The sequence below is a fragment of the Aedes albopictus genome, chromosome 2 (assembly GCF_035046485.1).
Source record: "Aedes albopictus strain Foshan chromosome 2, AalbF5, whole genome shotgun sequence".
NCBI lineage: Eukaryota > Metazoa > Arthropoda > Insecta > Diptera > Culicidae > Aedes > Aedes albopictus.
This window is the reverse complement of record NC_085137.1, coordinates 511010513-511027469: the sequence shown is the minus strand read 5'-3', so window position 1 is coordinate 511027469 and position 16957 is coordinate 511010513. Positions and strand designations below refer to the sequence as shown.

Genomic DNA, 16957 nt, shown 5'->3' with positions numbered 1-16957 from the left:
AACTTCGTGTTACGGCGAACTTCATTCGATCGTAGAGTTTTGCGGAGTCCAAAGTAAGCACGATTTCCTGCCACAATGCGCCTCTGAACTTCTCTGCTGGTGTCGTTGTCGGCGGTCACCAGTGAGCCCAAGTACACGAATTCTTCAACCGCCTCGATTTCATCACCGTCGATATGAATTCGGGGTGGCGGGCGCGGTGATTCCTCCCTGGAGCCCTTTGCCATCATGTACTTTGTCTTCGACACATTAATGACTAATCCGATTCGCCTGGCTTCACTCTTTAGTCGGATGTACGTTTCCACCATCGTCTCAAATTTACGAGCAATAATATCAATATCATCATCAAAACCAAGCAGCTGAACGGACTTCGTGAAGATCGTCCCACTCGTGTTTATCCCCGCTCTCCTGATTACACCCTCTAAAGCAATGTTGAACAGCAAGCACGAAAGACCATCACCTTGCCGTAACCCTCTGCGAGATTCGAAGGGACTCGAGAGTGTCCCTGATACTCGAACTACGCACATCACTCGATCCATCGTCGCCTTGATCAGCCGTATCAGTTTTTCCGGGAATCCGTATTCGTGCATAATCTGCCATAGCTGTTCTCGGTCGATTGTATCATACGCCGATTTGAAATCGATGAACAAGTGATGTGTGGGCACGTTGTATTCGCGGCATTTCTGCAACACCTGGCGGATGGCGAACATCTGGTCCGTTGTAGCGCGTTCACCCATAAATCCAGCCTGATATTGCCCCACGAACTCTCTTGCAATCGGTGATAGTCGGCGGCATAAATTTTGAGAGAGTATCTTGTAGGCAGCGCTCAGTAGTGTGATCGCGCGGTAGTTCCCGCAATCCAACTTGTCGCCCTTTTTTAGATGGGACACACGATACCTTCCATCCATTCCTCCGGTAATACTTCCTCCTCCCAAATCTTGGTAATGACCCAGTGTAGTGCTCTCACCAGTGCTTCTCCACCGTATTTTAGAAGCTCGCTTGGTAGTTGATCTGCTGCAGCGGCTTTGTTGTATTTCAACCGGCCAACCTCCTCCTCAATCTCTTGGAGGTTAAGGGCTGGAAATCTTCCGTCCTGCGCACGTACTCCTAGATCTGTTACCACGCCACATTCGGGGCTTGCAACGTCGCCATTGAGGTGCTCATCGTAATGCTGCCGCCACCTCTCGACCACCGCACGCTCGCTCTCGAGAATACTCCCTTAATTATCTCCCCACATGTCAGCTTGTGGCACAAAGCCTCTGCGCGAGCGGTTCAGCTTCTCGTAGACCTTTCGTGTGTCCTTAGCGCGGTACAGCTCTTCCATCGCTTCGCGATCTCGTTCTTCCTGCTGGCGCTTCTTCATCCGGAAGACTGAGTTCTGCCTGTTCCGTGCCTGTTTGTAACGTGCCTCATTCGCTCTCGTACGGTGTTGCGCCATTCTCGCCCATGCTGCATTCTTCTCGTTTTTCAACTGTTCACATTCGCCGTCGTACTAGTCGTTTCTGTGATTCGGAGTCGCGAAGCCTAGTGCTGTAGCCGAGGTACTACCTATGGCGGATCGGATGTCCCTCCAGCCATCTTCAAGCGTAGCTGCGCCAAGCTGCTCTTCCGTTGGTAGGGCCACTGCTAACTGCTGCGCGTAGTCTTGAGCCACTTCTACGTTACGAAGTTGCTCGATGTTCAGCCGCGGCGTTCGACTTCGACGCGTGGTGATAACTTTCGAAAGTTTTGAGCGCATGCATACAGCGACTAAGTAGTGATCCGAATCTATATTCGCACTGCGGTATGTGCGGACGTTGGTTATATCCGAGAAGAATTTACCGTCGATTAGAACGTGGTCGATTTGGTTTTCTGTTTGATGGTCGGGGGATCTCCAGGTGGCTTTGTGGATATCTTTGCGGGAGAAGAAGGTGCTTTCGGACTACCATACCACGGGAGGCTGCAAAATTTACGCATCGCTGGCCGTTATCAATCGATACGGCGTGCAGGCTGTTTCGCCGATTACCGGTCTGTGCATTTCCTCCCTTCCTACCTGCGCGTTCATGTCGCCGACAACGATTTTCACGTCACGTGGCGAGCAACCATCGTATGTTTGCTCTAACTGCGCGTAGAACGCTTCTTTCTCGTCATTGGGTCTCCCTTCGTGTGGGCAGTGGACGTTAATGATGCTGTACACCGTGTCCAATAAGTTCTCATACAAAATCAAATTGAATTCATTTCACATCTGTGATTGGGATATTTAAAGTGAATTTATTTATTGAAAGGCCAACTAACACTGATCAAATACAGCAAATGTTTTGGAATTAACTGTCCTTTATCCCTCTCTGCTGATCGCTTATGTGTCGTAAGTACATTTCAGATGGCACGCACTTCATTTCATTGGCATTCCGTCTTATTTTAACGAGTAATGGTTTTAAGTTGAAACAAATTAGGTGCGTGTCCTCACCATTGCTAGTAGCAACTATGACCATAAGGGAAAAAAATATGAGACTCTGTTTGGGTGAAGTGCGAAACCTTTTTATTTTGTACAAAATAAATCGTATATGAAACAAACATGTCCATTTACCTGTTTTAATGAGATTTGTTGCATTAAAGAAGCATAGCTGCATCTTATCGTGTCGAATCACACCATTCTCACTTCGAAAACATGCTTGAATCCCTATTGTGGTGAATTTTGTCCAAAATTTACGTTTTATGATGTTTATCTTTAATATAACGGTCATTTTCAACAAAATCAGCCCAAGTTGAGCATACTTGCAAATTTCTTACCATATCATCACTAAAGTTGATTGTTTTATCCTTAGTATATCCATTTGGTACAATACTTGGGATAAAAATTTAATCTTATGGACTCTATTTAGCTACCGTAGAATGAAAAACTTTTCGAACATTTTTCTTGCGTGCCGGAGACAACATATTTCAGAAAATGGAAGCGTACTGCTAGGCTTATAAAAACTAATAGAAAATAAAGTTATTCTAAACCGTATGCTTTATTTAATCAGTATTATGTGGCCCTTCAGTACATGCATTCATTTAGAAAATATGAATCACAGATGTGAAATAAAATTATATTTCCTAAATTTGTATTTTGTATGAGAACTTATTGGACACGGTGTAGTTGAAGAAACGGCTTTTATCTCTCAACATGCACATCCTTGCGTTGATCGGCTGCCACCCGATCACACGTTGTCGCATCTTGCCCAATACTATAAATCCTGTTCCCAGTTCATTGGTGGTGCCACAGCTTTGGTAGAAGGTAGCCGCTCGATGCGCGCTTTTCCAAACTTTCTGTGCAGTCCAACAAAGTTCCTGCAACGCCACGATGTCGAAGTTGCGGGGATGTAGTTCGTCGTAAATTATCATGTAACATCCTGCGAAACCTCGTGACTTGCAATTCCATGTTCCAAGTTTCCAATCGTAGTCCTTATTTCGTCGCGTGGGTCTTTGCCGATTGTATCGAGTCGTATTTTCTCCTATGTTATTCGCAATGGGGATTTTTACGGGTGGCTTATGGGGTCTACGCCAACACTCCTGTCTCGCCGGAGGGCCATCGTGCCAGTTCTGTTTAACGTCTCAACCAACACTGGGACGACCATACTGACGGGGCTACCAGCTTGGATCTAGCTGGGCGTGGTGCAGCGTTTCTTACCCAGCCGCTGGATGCCAGAACAGACGCTGTTTGAGCCGCACCTTCTTGGTGAACAGACGCTCAGGTCGTACCTCCTCAATCTAGCTGAAGTCAGAAGGACAACAGTGCCCAGGCTGCACTACCAGCTTAGCACACAACTCTTAGCTGGCGGTCTTTGTCATCGCTTGACCTATGGAAGCATGAGGTAGGAACTTGTGAGGACCAGAGCTATATTGGGCGCTCTCCTTTTCGACTCACCGTTTTGCAGCCCTGTATCTTTAAACGATTTGTAAATTTGATTACGCTTCAATTAAAGTAAATCGAAATCTAGGAAATAGAACACCCTCTTGAAGCTTTTAAATTCAAATGTATCAAGCATTATATATATTTTTCGCATTCTATGAATTAAATATAATCAATGGCTATTTTGTCACGCAAAACTCTAAACTACATATAGGTTTTTACTACTTCGATCAGGCCAAGAGCCGACAATTAAACGACATCGAAGTAATTTACATATAGGTAGAGCTAAACACTGCCACCGTACTATGTATTACCGTAGAAGCAATATCTACGACCTACACGTCAGCGGATAGGCCCGTCGGTCGTCGTCGTCACGTTGCTACCAGACATACTTGAACTTGATACCACATTCGCCCCAGTCAAGTCATCGGCCGGCATCAACCTGAGTGAACGAGATAAAGTCACTAACCAGACTGCTATTTGGAGCACGCGGCCGGATCCGTGCAATACCGGGAAAAAGGCTCAAAACAACCTGCTAGAGTCGGACCGGTAATTGCCCGCGGTTGCCCCACCCTCTCTCTCTCTCTGCTCGCATTCTATGAAGTTGCGTAATTTCATTAGACACCTCTTCGGCTTGGGGCGGTTCATAGGGTGGATAGGGGCTGAGATTAATTGAGCGTGTTTAGATTTAATAAAGCTATGGAGGAGTGGAGGGGGCGGTAAAGCAACATCATGCAAATGAGCGAAAGGAACACGTGGAAGGTGATCTGTTTTTAATCATAACAAAGTCTGGTCCTTTTGATGTTGTTGATTCATGGTTTGAGGGAGAAAGCGTGGAGCACGAGTCGGGTAAGTTAGAATTTCTTCAGGGGGTCGAAGCATTCAATGACGAATTAATTATCCTGTTGGTGTTGAAGCTTATCAAAATAGCTTCCGTTTAATTTGGCTGTTCGAAATAATTGCTTTTAGTCATCTCGGCATGCTCGTATTGAAAGCAAGAAGAACCTCAAAAATTGTGCCCAATTTTTGTGATTTGGAGCAATAGCAATAGATACAGGATTGTTTTGTTGAAAAACTGTCGAATTAGCGGGGTACGAATTGAAAAGGAAATTGGGCTGCAAAACGGTGCGTCGATAAGGAGAGCGTCCAACATAGCTCTGGTCCTCACAAGTTCCTTCCTCACGTTTCCACCGGTCAAGCGATGACAAAGACCGCCAGCTAAGAGTTGTGTGCTTAGCAAGTAGTGCAGCCTGGGCACTGTTGTCCTTCTGACTTCAGCTAGATTGAAGAGGTACGACCCGAGCGTCTGTTCACCAAGGAGGTGCGGCTCAAATAGCGTCTGTTCTGGCATCCAGCGGCTGAGTAAGAAACGCTGCACCACGCCCAGCTAGATCCAAGGTGGTAGCCCCATCAGCGTGGTCGTCCCAGTGTTGGTTGGGACGTTAAACAGAACTGGCACGATGGCCCTCCGGCGAGACAGGAGTGTTGGCGTAGGCCCAATAAGCCACCCGTAAAAATCCCCATTGCGAATAACATAGGAGAAAATACGACTCGATACAATCGGCAAAGACCCACGCGACGAAATAAGGACTACGATTGGAAACTTGGAATATGGAATTGTAAGTCACTTAGTTTCGCAGGCTGAGAAAGGATAATCTACGACGAACTACATCCCCGCAACTTCGACATCGTGGCGTTGCAGGAACTTTGTTGGACTGAACAGAAAGTGTAGAAAAGCGGGCATCGAGCGGCTACCTTCTACCAAAGCTGTGGCACCACCAATGCACAATGGGTCCAGAGCCGTGTTTACGAAGACAAAAATGTTTGTGCCTAAACCATAAGTTTTAGATACATGGTGTCTTTGGGAAACTTTGTTCTTATTTTTTAACCTTTTTTCTCATTATTGTGAAATTAGGGTGGTCCCTCTAGTTTCGCGGATCCAAACATCTGCTTTTTAATAGTTTTATGTACGTTCACAAAATGTTCTACAAAGTTGTAAAAGAACTTATTTAGAGCAAGTTTGCCGAAGAAACCATTATTCTATCTCTTATGGTTCTTAACTTATATTTTTTTAATAGATTCATGTTAGGGTGATCCATGAATTTCAGTTTTCCTGAAATAACATTTAAATCGTTCGTTTCTCGTAAATACTTTGTTCCGAGCACTTTTAGAACTATCAACGACGCATATTTTTTCCAAAGAGCTCAAAGTTCTAACTCTCATAGTTAAATAGATATTGGCATTTTTCTTCGAAAAATCACTTTTTTTCAAAATGTCATATCTCAAAAAGGAGCAAATGGATTTTCAATCTCCCGATTGCATTGGAAAGATCATACTCTGTTCTATTTATGGTGAAAAAACTGTAGGTACCTTTTTTGTTTAAATCTTTTTATTGAATTTTGAAAATACGTTTTTTACCCTTCTTACACCCATAAGAAGGGTATAAATATCGCTCGAAAAACCGACTTTCGATCCGAGACCCGGAGGGCCGAGTCTCATATACCAATGAACTCAGCTCGACGAACTGAGCAAATGTCTGTATGTGTGTGTGTGTATGTGTGTATGTGTGTATGTGTGTGTGTGTATGTGCGTTACAAAAAAAGTCACGCACGTTTCTCAGCCGTCTGTCAACCGATTTGAGTTCTCTTGGAAGCAAATGAAAGCTACTACATCCTAGTAGAACGCTAATGAATTTTTTTTCGATTGGACGTTTGGTTACCGAGATATTTCTCGAAGAGTGCTTATGAGTCATACTTCTAAACTTTTTAAGATTTTTGACCAAGTGTATCATAATAAATATTTCAACCGTTTGTCAATCGATTTGGGTTCTCTTGGCACCAAATGAAAGCTACAGCATCCTAGTAGATCGCCCAGAAATTTTATTTCGATTAGACATTTGGTTACAGAGATATCTTTCGAAGATTACTTCGGATTTATACAACTAAACCTTTTGAGATTTTTGACCAAAAGTATCATAATAAATATCTTAGCCGTCTGTCAACCGATTTCGGTTATCCTGGCACCAAATGAAGCTACAACATTCTAGTAGAACCCTATACAATTTCATTAGGATTGGACATTTGGTTACCGAGATATCTTTCAAAGAGTACTTGGGAGTAATACAGGTTAACTTTTTGAGAGATTTTTGACCAAGGGAACCATAATAAATATCTCAGCCGTCTGTCAACCGATTTGGGTTCTCTAAGCACCAAATGAAAGCTACAATATGCTTGTATACGGCCCTGAAATTTTATTTCGATTCGACATTTGATTACTGAGATATCTTACGAAGAGTATTTCAATAAATTCTTTTTTTTTATTATATTCACTTGTTATCTTGCATTTGTTTTTGACCAGTCTATGGGAAATTATTTTTCAATAAATGATGCTGACCTCATACAAAGTGTATACTAGCAGGTTATTGTTTTCAACAAAATTATAAATAACAAATTACAAATACACAGGAATTTTATGGAAACTAATAATATGTTAAATGAAAGCTTTGGAGAACCAGACAGCCAAAATAACTAGCTAATTCCAAAACTGACTAACTTAGTAGATATATCATTTTTGTCGTTTTTACACCAAAACCATGAATACCAAGTACTTCGGAGCTAATTTAATTGACTGATTTAGACAAAGTGTATCTCGCTGATTTTCTTACCCATTTGTTAATCGATTCAAGATCTTTTAGCAGTTAATAAAAGATACAAAATTCCAGAATATGTAAGCTATTTTTTAAACATTCCATACAAGACTCTAGGAAGTGTCTGGCATTTTTGGTAGTTTAGTCCATGGTCCATGATGCTATTTTGGAAACCAATCCACTAGATGCCAAATCCACAATATTTTCTAGAACTTTTGGTCAATTCCACAAAACAAATATGTTAAATACAAATAATACAACAATAATTTTAATAAGTGTAAGAAGGGTTCTGTTCACCATAGGTGGATTAAATCGGGTTTTTTTCATGGAAAAGCATTTGTAACTTTGAAAATCGATGAGATACAAACTTGGCGTCTTCGACAAAATTGTGAGTTTTTGGCTGCTATAAAAGTGCCCAGAACAAAGTATTGCGAAAAAATCAACACATAAAATTATATTGAGTAAAAACAGATTTTCATATGGAAAGCAGAACAATTTCAGCAAACTCGACTAGTCTTTGTTAGATAGATCGAAGTAACCATGTCGAAAACATTTAAATTTGCTTATAATCCATAATTCGTCAATGAACTCAACTTAAAATGCGATTTTGAGCTGATTTCCATCAATTTAATTTCAATTTCATCACTTCAATGTATGGATAGTGAAAATGTCAATCACTAGTATATGTTTAGGTTAACGTAAAAGCCTATCAAAGTTACATGATTTACAATATCTTATCAACATTGTGCCTAAATGGTGATGACAGTATAAATAAACATTGGTTCTACAATGAAATGGATGACCATTTACCAAGCTACTTTGATCTATCTAACAAAGACGAGTTGAATTTGCTTGAAATGTGTCATTTTTCATATGAAAATCTGTTTTTACTCAATATAATTTTACGTGTTGATTTTTTCGCAATACTTTGTTCTGGGCACTTTTACAGCAGCCAAAAACTCACAATTTTGTCGAAGACGCCAAGTTTGTATCTCATCGATTTTCAAAGCTACAACTGCTTTTCCATGAAAATAATCGTATTTTAAAAATTCAATAAAAAGCTTTAAACAAAAAAGGTACCTACAGTTTTTACACCATAAATAGAACAGAGTACGATCTTTCCAATGCAACCGGGAGATTGAAAATCAATTTGCTCCTTTTTGAGATATGACATTTTGAAAAAAAGTGATTTTTCGAAGAAAAATGCCAATATCTTCTTAACCATGAGAGTTAGAACTTTGAGCTCTTTGGAAAAAATATGCGTCGTTGATAGTTCTAAAAGTGCTAGGAACAAAGTATTTACGAGAAACGAACGATTTAAAATTTATTTCAGGAAAACTGAAATTCATGGATCACCCTAACATGAATCTGTTAAAAAATCATAAGTTAGGAACCATAAGAGATAGAATAATGGTTTCTTCGGCAAACTTGCTCTAAATAAGTTCTTTTACAACTTTGTAGAACATTTTGTGAACGTACATAAAACTATTAAAAAGCAGATGTTTAGATCAGCGAACCAAGAGGGACCACCCTAATTTCACAATAATGAGAAAAAAGGTCGAAAAATAAGAAGAAAGTTTCCCAAAGACACCATGTATCTAAAACTTATGGTTTAGGCACAAACATTTTTGTCTTCGTAAATACGGCTCTGGACCCATTGTGCAATGAACTGGGAACAGGATTTATAGTGTTGGGTAAGATGCGACAACGTGTGATAGCCGATCAACGCAAGGATGTGCGCATGTTGAGAGTTAAGGGCCGTTTCTTCAACTATAACATCATCAACGTCCACTGCCCACATGAAGGGAGACCTGATGACGAGAAAGAAGCGTTCTATGGGCAGTTAGAGCAAACATATGATGGTTGCTCGCCGCGTGACGTGAAAATCGTTGTCGGCGACATGAACGCGCAGGTAGGAAGGGAGGAAATGTACAGACCGGTAATCGGGCGAAACAGCCTGCACCCCGAGCAAAGGCGGATGTCAAAGTAATATCACTTTGATAATTAACTATGTTATTGGTATTATCATTTTGTTATTTTTGTTATTATATTTTCCAATTGATGATAACTAGATGATAACAAATTAAGTTATCCATAATTTTTTTGTATGTATGTATGTTTATTGTAACGGTAACCTATTAGTACAATACTTTATCTTAGGTCAATGTATCTGATTTTAGGAAAATTACATGTAGGAATGAATAAAGCCACAACGTACAAAACAAAAAAAAAACAACTAAACAAATGAAGTAATGGAACTCTTAGCAGGACTATATTGAATAACATACTAAACAAGATTTCTAACTAATGCTTTGAAAGTGGCTAATGTTGGTTTCAGCTTGGCATCATTAGGTAAGCCATTCCAGCAGGTGAGTCCGTAAACCAGTACACTCTTCCCGCTCGAGGTTGTATGCCTTGGGATGATGAAACCGCGAGCTCGCTGCATCTGTCCTCGCTGTAGATGATGTTGGATATAGCTAGGTAGTTCTCCATAGTATGCTTGCCTCATGAAGCAGCAAATTCTCAGTCGACAGTTTGATGGCAGGTCGACACCAAGAATGGAGCTTCGCAGAGTTTCTGTTGATTTACGCCGCCGGAGACCATATACAAAACGTACAGCAGATTTGAAGCAGCGATGCAGTCGTTCCTTGAGCGCCGCTGAAAGTCCCGGATAGTACATGACATCCGTGTATGTGAAGATGGGCATTACAACTGCTTGAACCAATTTACGTCGTGTCTGCATGGAGAGCACAGAGGCAAACCTACGAAAAGTGCGAAGGACATTTAACACTTTAAGAACAACATCATTCACTTGCGACCACTAGAGGTTATGGTCAAGTTTGAGGCCTAGATTCGTGACTTCGTTGGACTACTGTACAATTTTCCCACTGAATGTTATGTCGATTTGCGGTACAACATCCGCCTTGCTAAAGACGATTGCTTGCGTCTTTTTCGGGTTAGGCGCCAGGCAGGTGGCACCTGCCCATGTGACTATAGCCTCAAGGTCCGTATTGATGGCTCATACCAGTCTGTTGATTTCAGATACTGGGCCTGATATGTAGACTTGGAGGTCATCCGCGTAAAGATGATAGTGGCATTTTAGTGACGAGGGCAAGCTGTTGATATATAGGCTGAAAAGCAGCGCACTGAGGCATGATCCCTGAGAAGTACCGTCGAGGACGTCCAGTTCATCAGACACAACATTTCCCAGGCGAACAGACTGCTTCCTATGTTCAAGAATCGATGCCACCAGGTCGCACGCTGTTTGGGAGAAGAAGAATTCGTTCTGCAGCTTGGTTTGAAGAAGTCGGTGGTTCACGCAGTTGAAGCCTAGAGAAAAATCTACAAGGACCATAACGGTGCAGTAAGTTTTGGTATATCGCGATAACATAAAAATACTAAATTGTAACAAAATATGTTATCTGTTTCCAAACCCATATTTCAAAGCTTTCCCGAAACTGAGAGTCTGAAGAACCTCGAATCTAAAAATAGATTTCGCTTTTCACCTTCAATGCGGCTGTAGAACGAAAGCGTAGCCTTTAATTACTCTCACTTTCATTTAGTCCCGTTAGTATAGGGGCTACCGGAAGCGACCGACAAATACTCGATCAGGGTTCGAGACCCGCGTGGGCGGTCTCGGTAAAGTAGATTTTTATTATTTTGGTCGATAAAATAGCCCTGAATGATAACAAAGTCAGTTATGAATCAGCTGTATTTTTTCGTGTTGATAACTAAACGTAATGTTGAACAAAATATCAACTTGAACTCAATGATAACTTAACGTGTTATTATTTTGGAATTCGAGAAGTAAATTTTAGTTATCAGTTTTGTTATGTTGTTTCTTAATTCAACCTAAATGATAACAACATCAATTATCAAACGAATGATAACCAGATGACAGAACTTGTTATCATTTTGTTATCCACCTTTGCTCGGGTGCACCGTATCAAATGATAACGGTCAGCGATGCATAAACTTTGCAGCCTCCCATGGTATGGTAGTTTGAAGCGCCTTCTTCCCCCGCAAAGATATCCACAAAGCCACCTGGAGATCACCCGACCATCAAACAGAAAACCAAATCGACCACGTTCTAATCGACGGTAAATTCTTCTTGGATATGTATAACCAATGTCTGCACATACCGCAGTGCGAATATAGATTCGGATCACTACTTAGTCGCTGTATGCATGCGCTCAAAACTTTCGACAGTTATTACCACGCATCGAAGTCGAACGCCGCGGCTCAACATCAAGCAGCTGCATAACGTAGAAATGGCTCAAGACTACGCGCAGCATCTAGCAGTGGCCCTATCAACGGAAGAGCAGCTTGGCGCAGCTACACTTGAAGATGGCTGGAGGGCCGTCCTATCCACCATAGGTAGTACCTCGGCTACAGCACTATGTTTCGTGACTCCGAACCACAGAAACGAACGGTACGACGGCGAATGTGAACAGTTGAAAAACGAGAAGAATGCTGCAACACCGTACGGGAGCGAATGAAGCACGTTACAGACAGGCGCGGAACAGGCAGAACTCAGTCTTCCGGATGAAGAAGGGCCAGCAGGAAGAACGAGATCGCGAAGCGATGGAAGAGCTGTACCGCGCTAAGGACACACGAAAGTTCTACGAGAAGCTGAACCGCTCGCGCAGAGGCTTCGTGCCACAAGCCGACATGTGCCGAGATAATCACGGGAATATTCTCACGAGCGAGCGTGAGGTGGTCGAGAGGTGGCGGCAGCATTACGATGAGCACCTCAATGGCGACGTTGCAAGTACCGAAGGTGGCGTGGTAACAGATCTAGGAGTATGTGCACAGGACGAAAGACTTCCGGCCCCTGACCTTCAAGAGATTGAGGAGGAGGCTGGCCGGTTGAAAAACAACAAAGCCGCTGGTGCAGATCAACTACCAAGCGAGCTTCTAAAATATAGTGGAGAAGCACTGGTGAGAGCACTAAACTGGGTCATTACCAAGATTTAGAAGGAGGAAGTATTACCGGAGGAATGGATGGAAGGTATCGTATGTCCCATCTGCGCGACAACTTGGATTGCGGGAACTACCGCGCGATCACACTACTGAGTGCTGCCTACAAGATGTTCTCTCAAATTTTATGCCGCCGTCTATCATTGATTGCAAGAGAGTTCGTGGGGCAATATCAGGCTGGATTCATGGATCAACGCGCTACATCGGACCAGATGTTCGCCATCCGCCAGGTGTTGCAGAAATGCCGCGAATACTACGTGCCCACACATCACTTGTTCATCGATTTCAAATCGGCGTATGATACAATCGATCGAGACCAGCAGACTATGCACGAATACGGATTCCCGGATAAAATGAAACGATTGATCGAGGCGACGATGGATCGAGTGATGTGCGTAGTTCGAGTATCAGGGACACTCTCGAGTTCCTTCGAATCTCGCAGTGGGTTACGGCCAGCTGATGGTCTTTCGTGCTTGCTGTTCAACATTACTTTGGAGGGTGTAATAAGGAGAGCGGGGGTAAACACGAGTGGTACGATTTTCACGAAGTCCGTTCAGCTGCTTGGTTTCGCTGAAGAAAATGAAATTATAGCTCGTTAATTTGAGACGATGGCGGAAACGTACATACGACTAAAGAGTGAAGCCAGGCGAATCGGATTAGTCATTAATGTGTCGGAGACAAAGTACATGATTGTAAATTTCCGCACTACAGTTTCGGCCGATTGCCGCAAAATTGCCTCCAGCCTGTTTTGGATGACACGTGCTTGCCGCCCGGTTGCTGCGATGCGAAGGAGCACGATCGTCGGCGGCGCGGTCTCTCCTGACCGACCGGCTCGAGTCTTCGTGTCGCTGACAACCGACGACGTGCGCGTCGCGACGTCACGAAGTCGCGATGTCTGATGGAGCGCGAATATTGTTGTCGCGGTTGGGTCGCGGTATATACGATTGTTTAAAACTAACATAGATATAGAATGAAATTTCTTTATTCATTTCGAAACACACCCCATCGCACACAAAAAATATTGAATTTGTTACCCAGACAAGACCACACTAGCACACTGTGTAAAAAACTTCATGTGAATAGTAATATAAGATACAGAACAATAAATAGTTGAAATCGTATCTCCACCGTGTTCAGATGCATTAAACTGCTTCGCTCGGGTTTTGCAGTATTCAGAAGATCCCGTTTTCCAAGAAGTTGAACCAGAAACGGAAAGAAAGACAATTTCTCCGAGGTCAATTGTATCCCTGACTAACTACAGTAAGAAGAGTTGTGAAGTGCTATAACAACGATGATGCGCGAATGCTGACGATTCGCATCTCTGCGCATAGGGTAAACTGGTATGCCACAATGATGGCAAAGGGCTCCAGGGAGGAATCCTCGCGCTCACCACCCCGAATGTCTATCGACGGTGACGAAATCGAGGCGGTTGAAGAATTCGTGTACTTAGGCTCACGGGTTACCGCCGACAACGACACGAGCAGAGAAATACAGAGGCGCACTGTGACAGGAAATCGTGCTTACTTTGGACTCCGCAGAACTCTACGATCGAATAAAGTTCGCCGAAACACGAAGTTAAATATCTACAAAACGCTTATTAGACCGGTAGTCCTCTATGGGCGCGAAGCATGGACCCTACGTGCAGAGGTCCAACGCGCCCTTAGAGTTTTCGAACGGCAGGTGTTGCATACCATCTACGGCGGAGTGCAGATGGAAGGCGGGACTTGGAGAAGGCGAATGAACCACGAACTGCATTAGCTGATGAGAGAACAAACCATCGTCCACACCGCGTAAATCTGGAGGCTACGGTGGGCGGGTCACGTCATCAGGATGTCGGATAGCAACCCGACTAAAATGGTTATCGAGAGTCATCCGACCGGTACAAAAAGACGTGGAGCGCAGCGAGCTAGGTGGATCGACCAAGTAGAGGACGATCTGCGGACCCTACGCAGAGTGCGGAACTGGAGACAAACAGCAATGTCCACCCAGGCCTTAGCCAGATCGGTAAGGTAAGAATTGAAAAATACGAATTAGCAGGGTAAGACAGTATAGGTATGTTTCTTCAGGTAAAACAAAATGTTGGCGTGTTATGAAATTACATTACGAAACATTCGAATTAATAAGAACTAAGTCGGCCGGTTTTGTGATGAAAATTTTATTTACAAAAAAAAACTGTATGTACATGTAAAACACTTCGAACAATCTTCATAAAATTTCATTAAAAGCTACTTTAACTTACTACACACTCTCATGAAGTAAACGACTTCGACGCCGTTTGGACTTATTTACAATGGTGGGGGAATGCTATTCACTGGATGTTGGTGGTCTGAATGGATGAGTCTTGCCTTAAAACTAGCAATGAGTGTTCTTCATCACGATTGGTTGCTTACTTAGCTTAACTTTTTTTTTTTGAAAATCATTCACTATTCGTAATTTGAGCAATCGGGTCATTTGGGTTGAGCAACTGACGGGCGACTGAGCTATTGACTGGAGTCTGATCGTTTGAGATTTCGATCTTTCAGGAGGGGACTGAATACTAGTGGCTCGTAAGAAGCAATAAACGTAGTAGAGTTAAAAAACACAGTCTCTATCACCGGTTGTCGTTTTTTTATCGTTAAGTTTCGGGCGACAAAAAATTCGCCCATAATCGTTTGATTAGCATGATTTTGTCTAACGGCTAGTTTGAGAAACCCTAAGTGATGACAATTATAAGGTACATGAGTCCCAATCTCGGGGTGCGACGCAAGGTAGATTCACAGGATCTAAGCGGGCGAGTCCTCGTCGCTCAGCAGACTTTGGTCCTTGGGTTGATGGTGGGGAATGTGGGGCATGTGAGGCATGTGCGGTAAATGGAACAGATTGTGATTATGGTGACTGCTGTTGTTGTTGGTATTGACCGTATTGTTGTTCGATGTATGGTGGTAGAGGTTCGCGTCCTCACTGGCCTTCAACAGGATGTAGCTATCCCGTTGCATCAGTATCCTGTGCTGACCGTTGATGATCATGCTGCTTCCGCGGCGAAGCGATCGCCGACCCATTTCCAAGAATTCGGTCGTTGGATCTGACGTGAACACGAAGTTCTTGTACGCTCGCACGAACACGTAGATCAGGGCAAATGTTCCGGTGAGGATCATCCCGTAAGAGACAATCGGTAACGCCATGGGTGCGAAGACTGTGGCAAGGTAGATCCATCGTCGGATTGGAGGGGTTAATTCACTGACACCCTGTGGAACGGATTATATAGTCATCAATTAAAACTACTTTCGGGGCAAAGACTTACCTCTTCCAGCCACATGATGGGAAATACAAAGTCTCTGAAGTTTTTGGTCGCCATCACATTTGGTGCTTCTTCGACTAGCAGATTGAGCTGGACTCTGACCTGTCCTTCAAGTGGAACTCCAAGTTTCTAAAAAAATAACATTAAATGTGTTAGATGCGATTGATTTAGTTTAAAGTCTTTATCAGTACCGGCTGAATCTTGAAGAATGTTTCGTGGGCATCTCGTTGAGGATTAAGTCCCTCTACTGCCTCCAGCAGTTGTGGATCCGATTGGTAGAAATGTGGATTGGAAATGTACACGGGAGCCCCTGTAATCAGATAATAATAATCTCCTAACTCAAACTTTACAACGCTATCGACAGTCTTACCATACTGGCACGGGCTTATGTTCTGAAGACCTCTGTAAGGTTTGTAGTCAGTGTGATCGAAGCATGAGTTGTTTCCATTCGGTGGTCCATACGAATCCTCTGCTAGGGTATAGAGATCAGCTGGAATGCCTGAAAATTGAAAACACTCGACTCGTTAGCCACATTCATCCTGCAATGACTCAGTCATCACGCCCCCCCCTCATCTTACCATCCTTCTCAACGGGATGCCGATAAACCAAAGGCAGCGATCGACAGAGATCCTTGTCGTAGATGTACACCACATCCGAATTGGTGACCTCCCGTGGGGGGAAAAACGATCCCTCCGAGGCTTCGATACTGGAGCAGGGTTCCTTGTCCCAGTGCGGCAAATGGTCCAGCCCGTTCAGCTTGTCAAAGTACCCAAACTTCTCCATCCCTGTGTGGCCGGTGTACATGGTGGCATACTCCGTAAGGGTACCGTTTCGCTGGTTCCGAAAACAGAAAAACAAAAAATTGGGGGGGTTGTTTCGTTGTTTTGTGGTGGGTGTGCCGGAGCGGGTGTTGGAGAGTCGAAATGATTATGGGCAGAATGACGATAAAGAAAGATCGAAGGAAAATAGAAACAAAATATTCTAAAATATAAGAAGATGAAGAGTATTGTAATTAGCTGAAATGGAATCAATACGTTAGTGAAAGTTGGTTTACTCGGTAAAACTACTGGAGCGAAGTGAAAAGGACAAAGTAAAAGGCCATTGACACAAGTGTAAACAGTTTTTGTTCATTGCTACTAACTAAACTACCTCATTATCATCGAGCGAGCTTATTTAGTTTTTGTCA

At 43.1% G+C, this 16957-nt stretch overlaps 1 protein-coding gene across 1 annotated transcript in view; it reads right to left on the bottom strand.

Moving 5' to 3' along the window:
- Nucleotides 1–14630: 14630 nt before the first annotated feature.
- Nucleotides 14631–16957, bottom strand: part of LOC109621685 (scavenger receptor class B member 1) — a 207980-nt gene continuing 205653 nt past the window's right edge. The window contains exons 7-11 of the mRNA XM_020075805.3: nt 16350–16605; nt 16142–16270; nt 15963–16081; nt 15775–15900; nt 14631–15718 (exon numbers count right to left, since the gene is read on the bottom strand). Coding sequence (XP_019931364.2) covers nt 15257–15718; nt 15775–15900; nt 15963–16081; nt 16142–16270; nt 16350–16605 — 1092 coding nt within the window. The 3' untranslated portion in view covers nt 14631–15256. The remainder of the gene's footprint in view (nt 15719–15774; nt 15901–15962; nt 16082–16141; nt 16271–16349; nt 16606–16957) is intronic.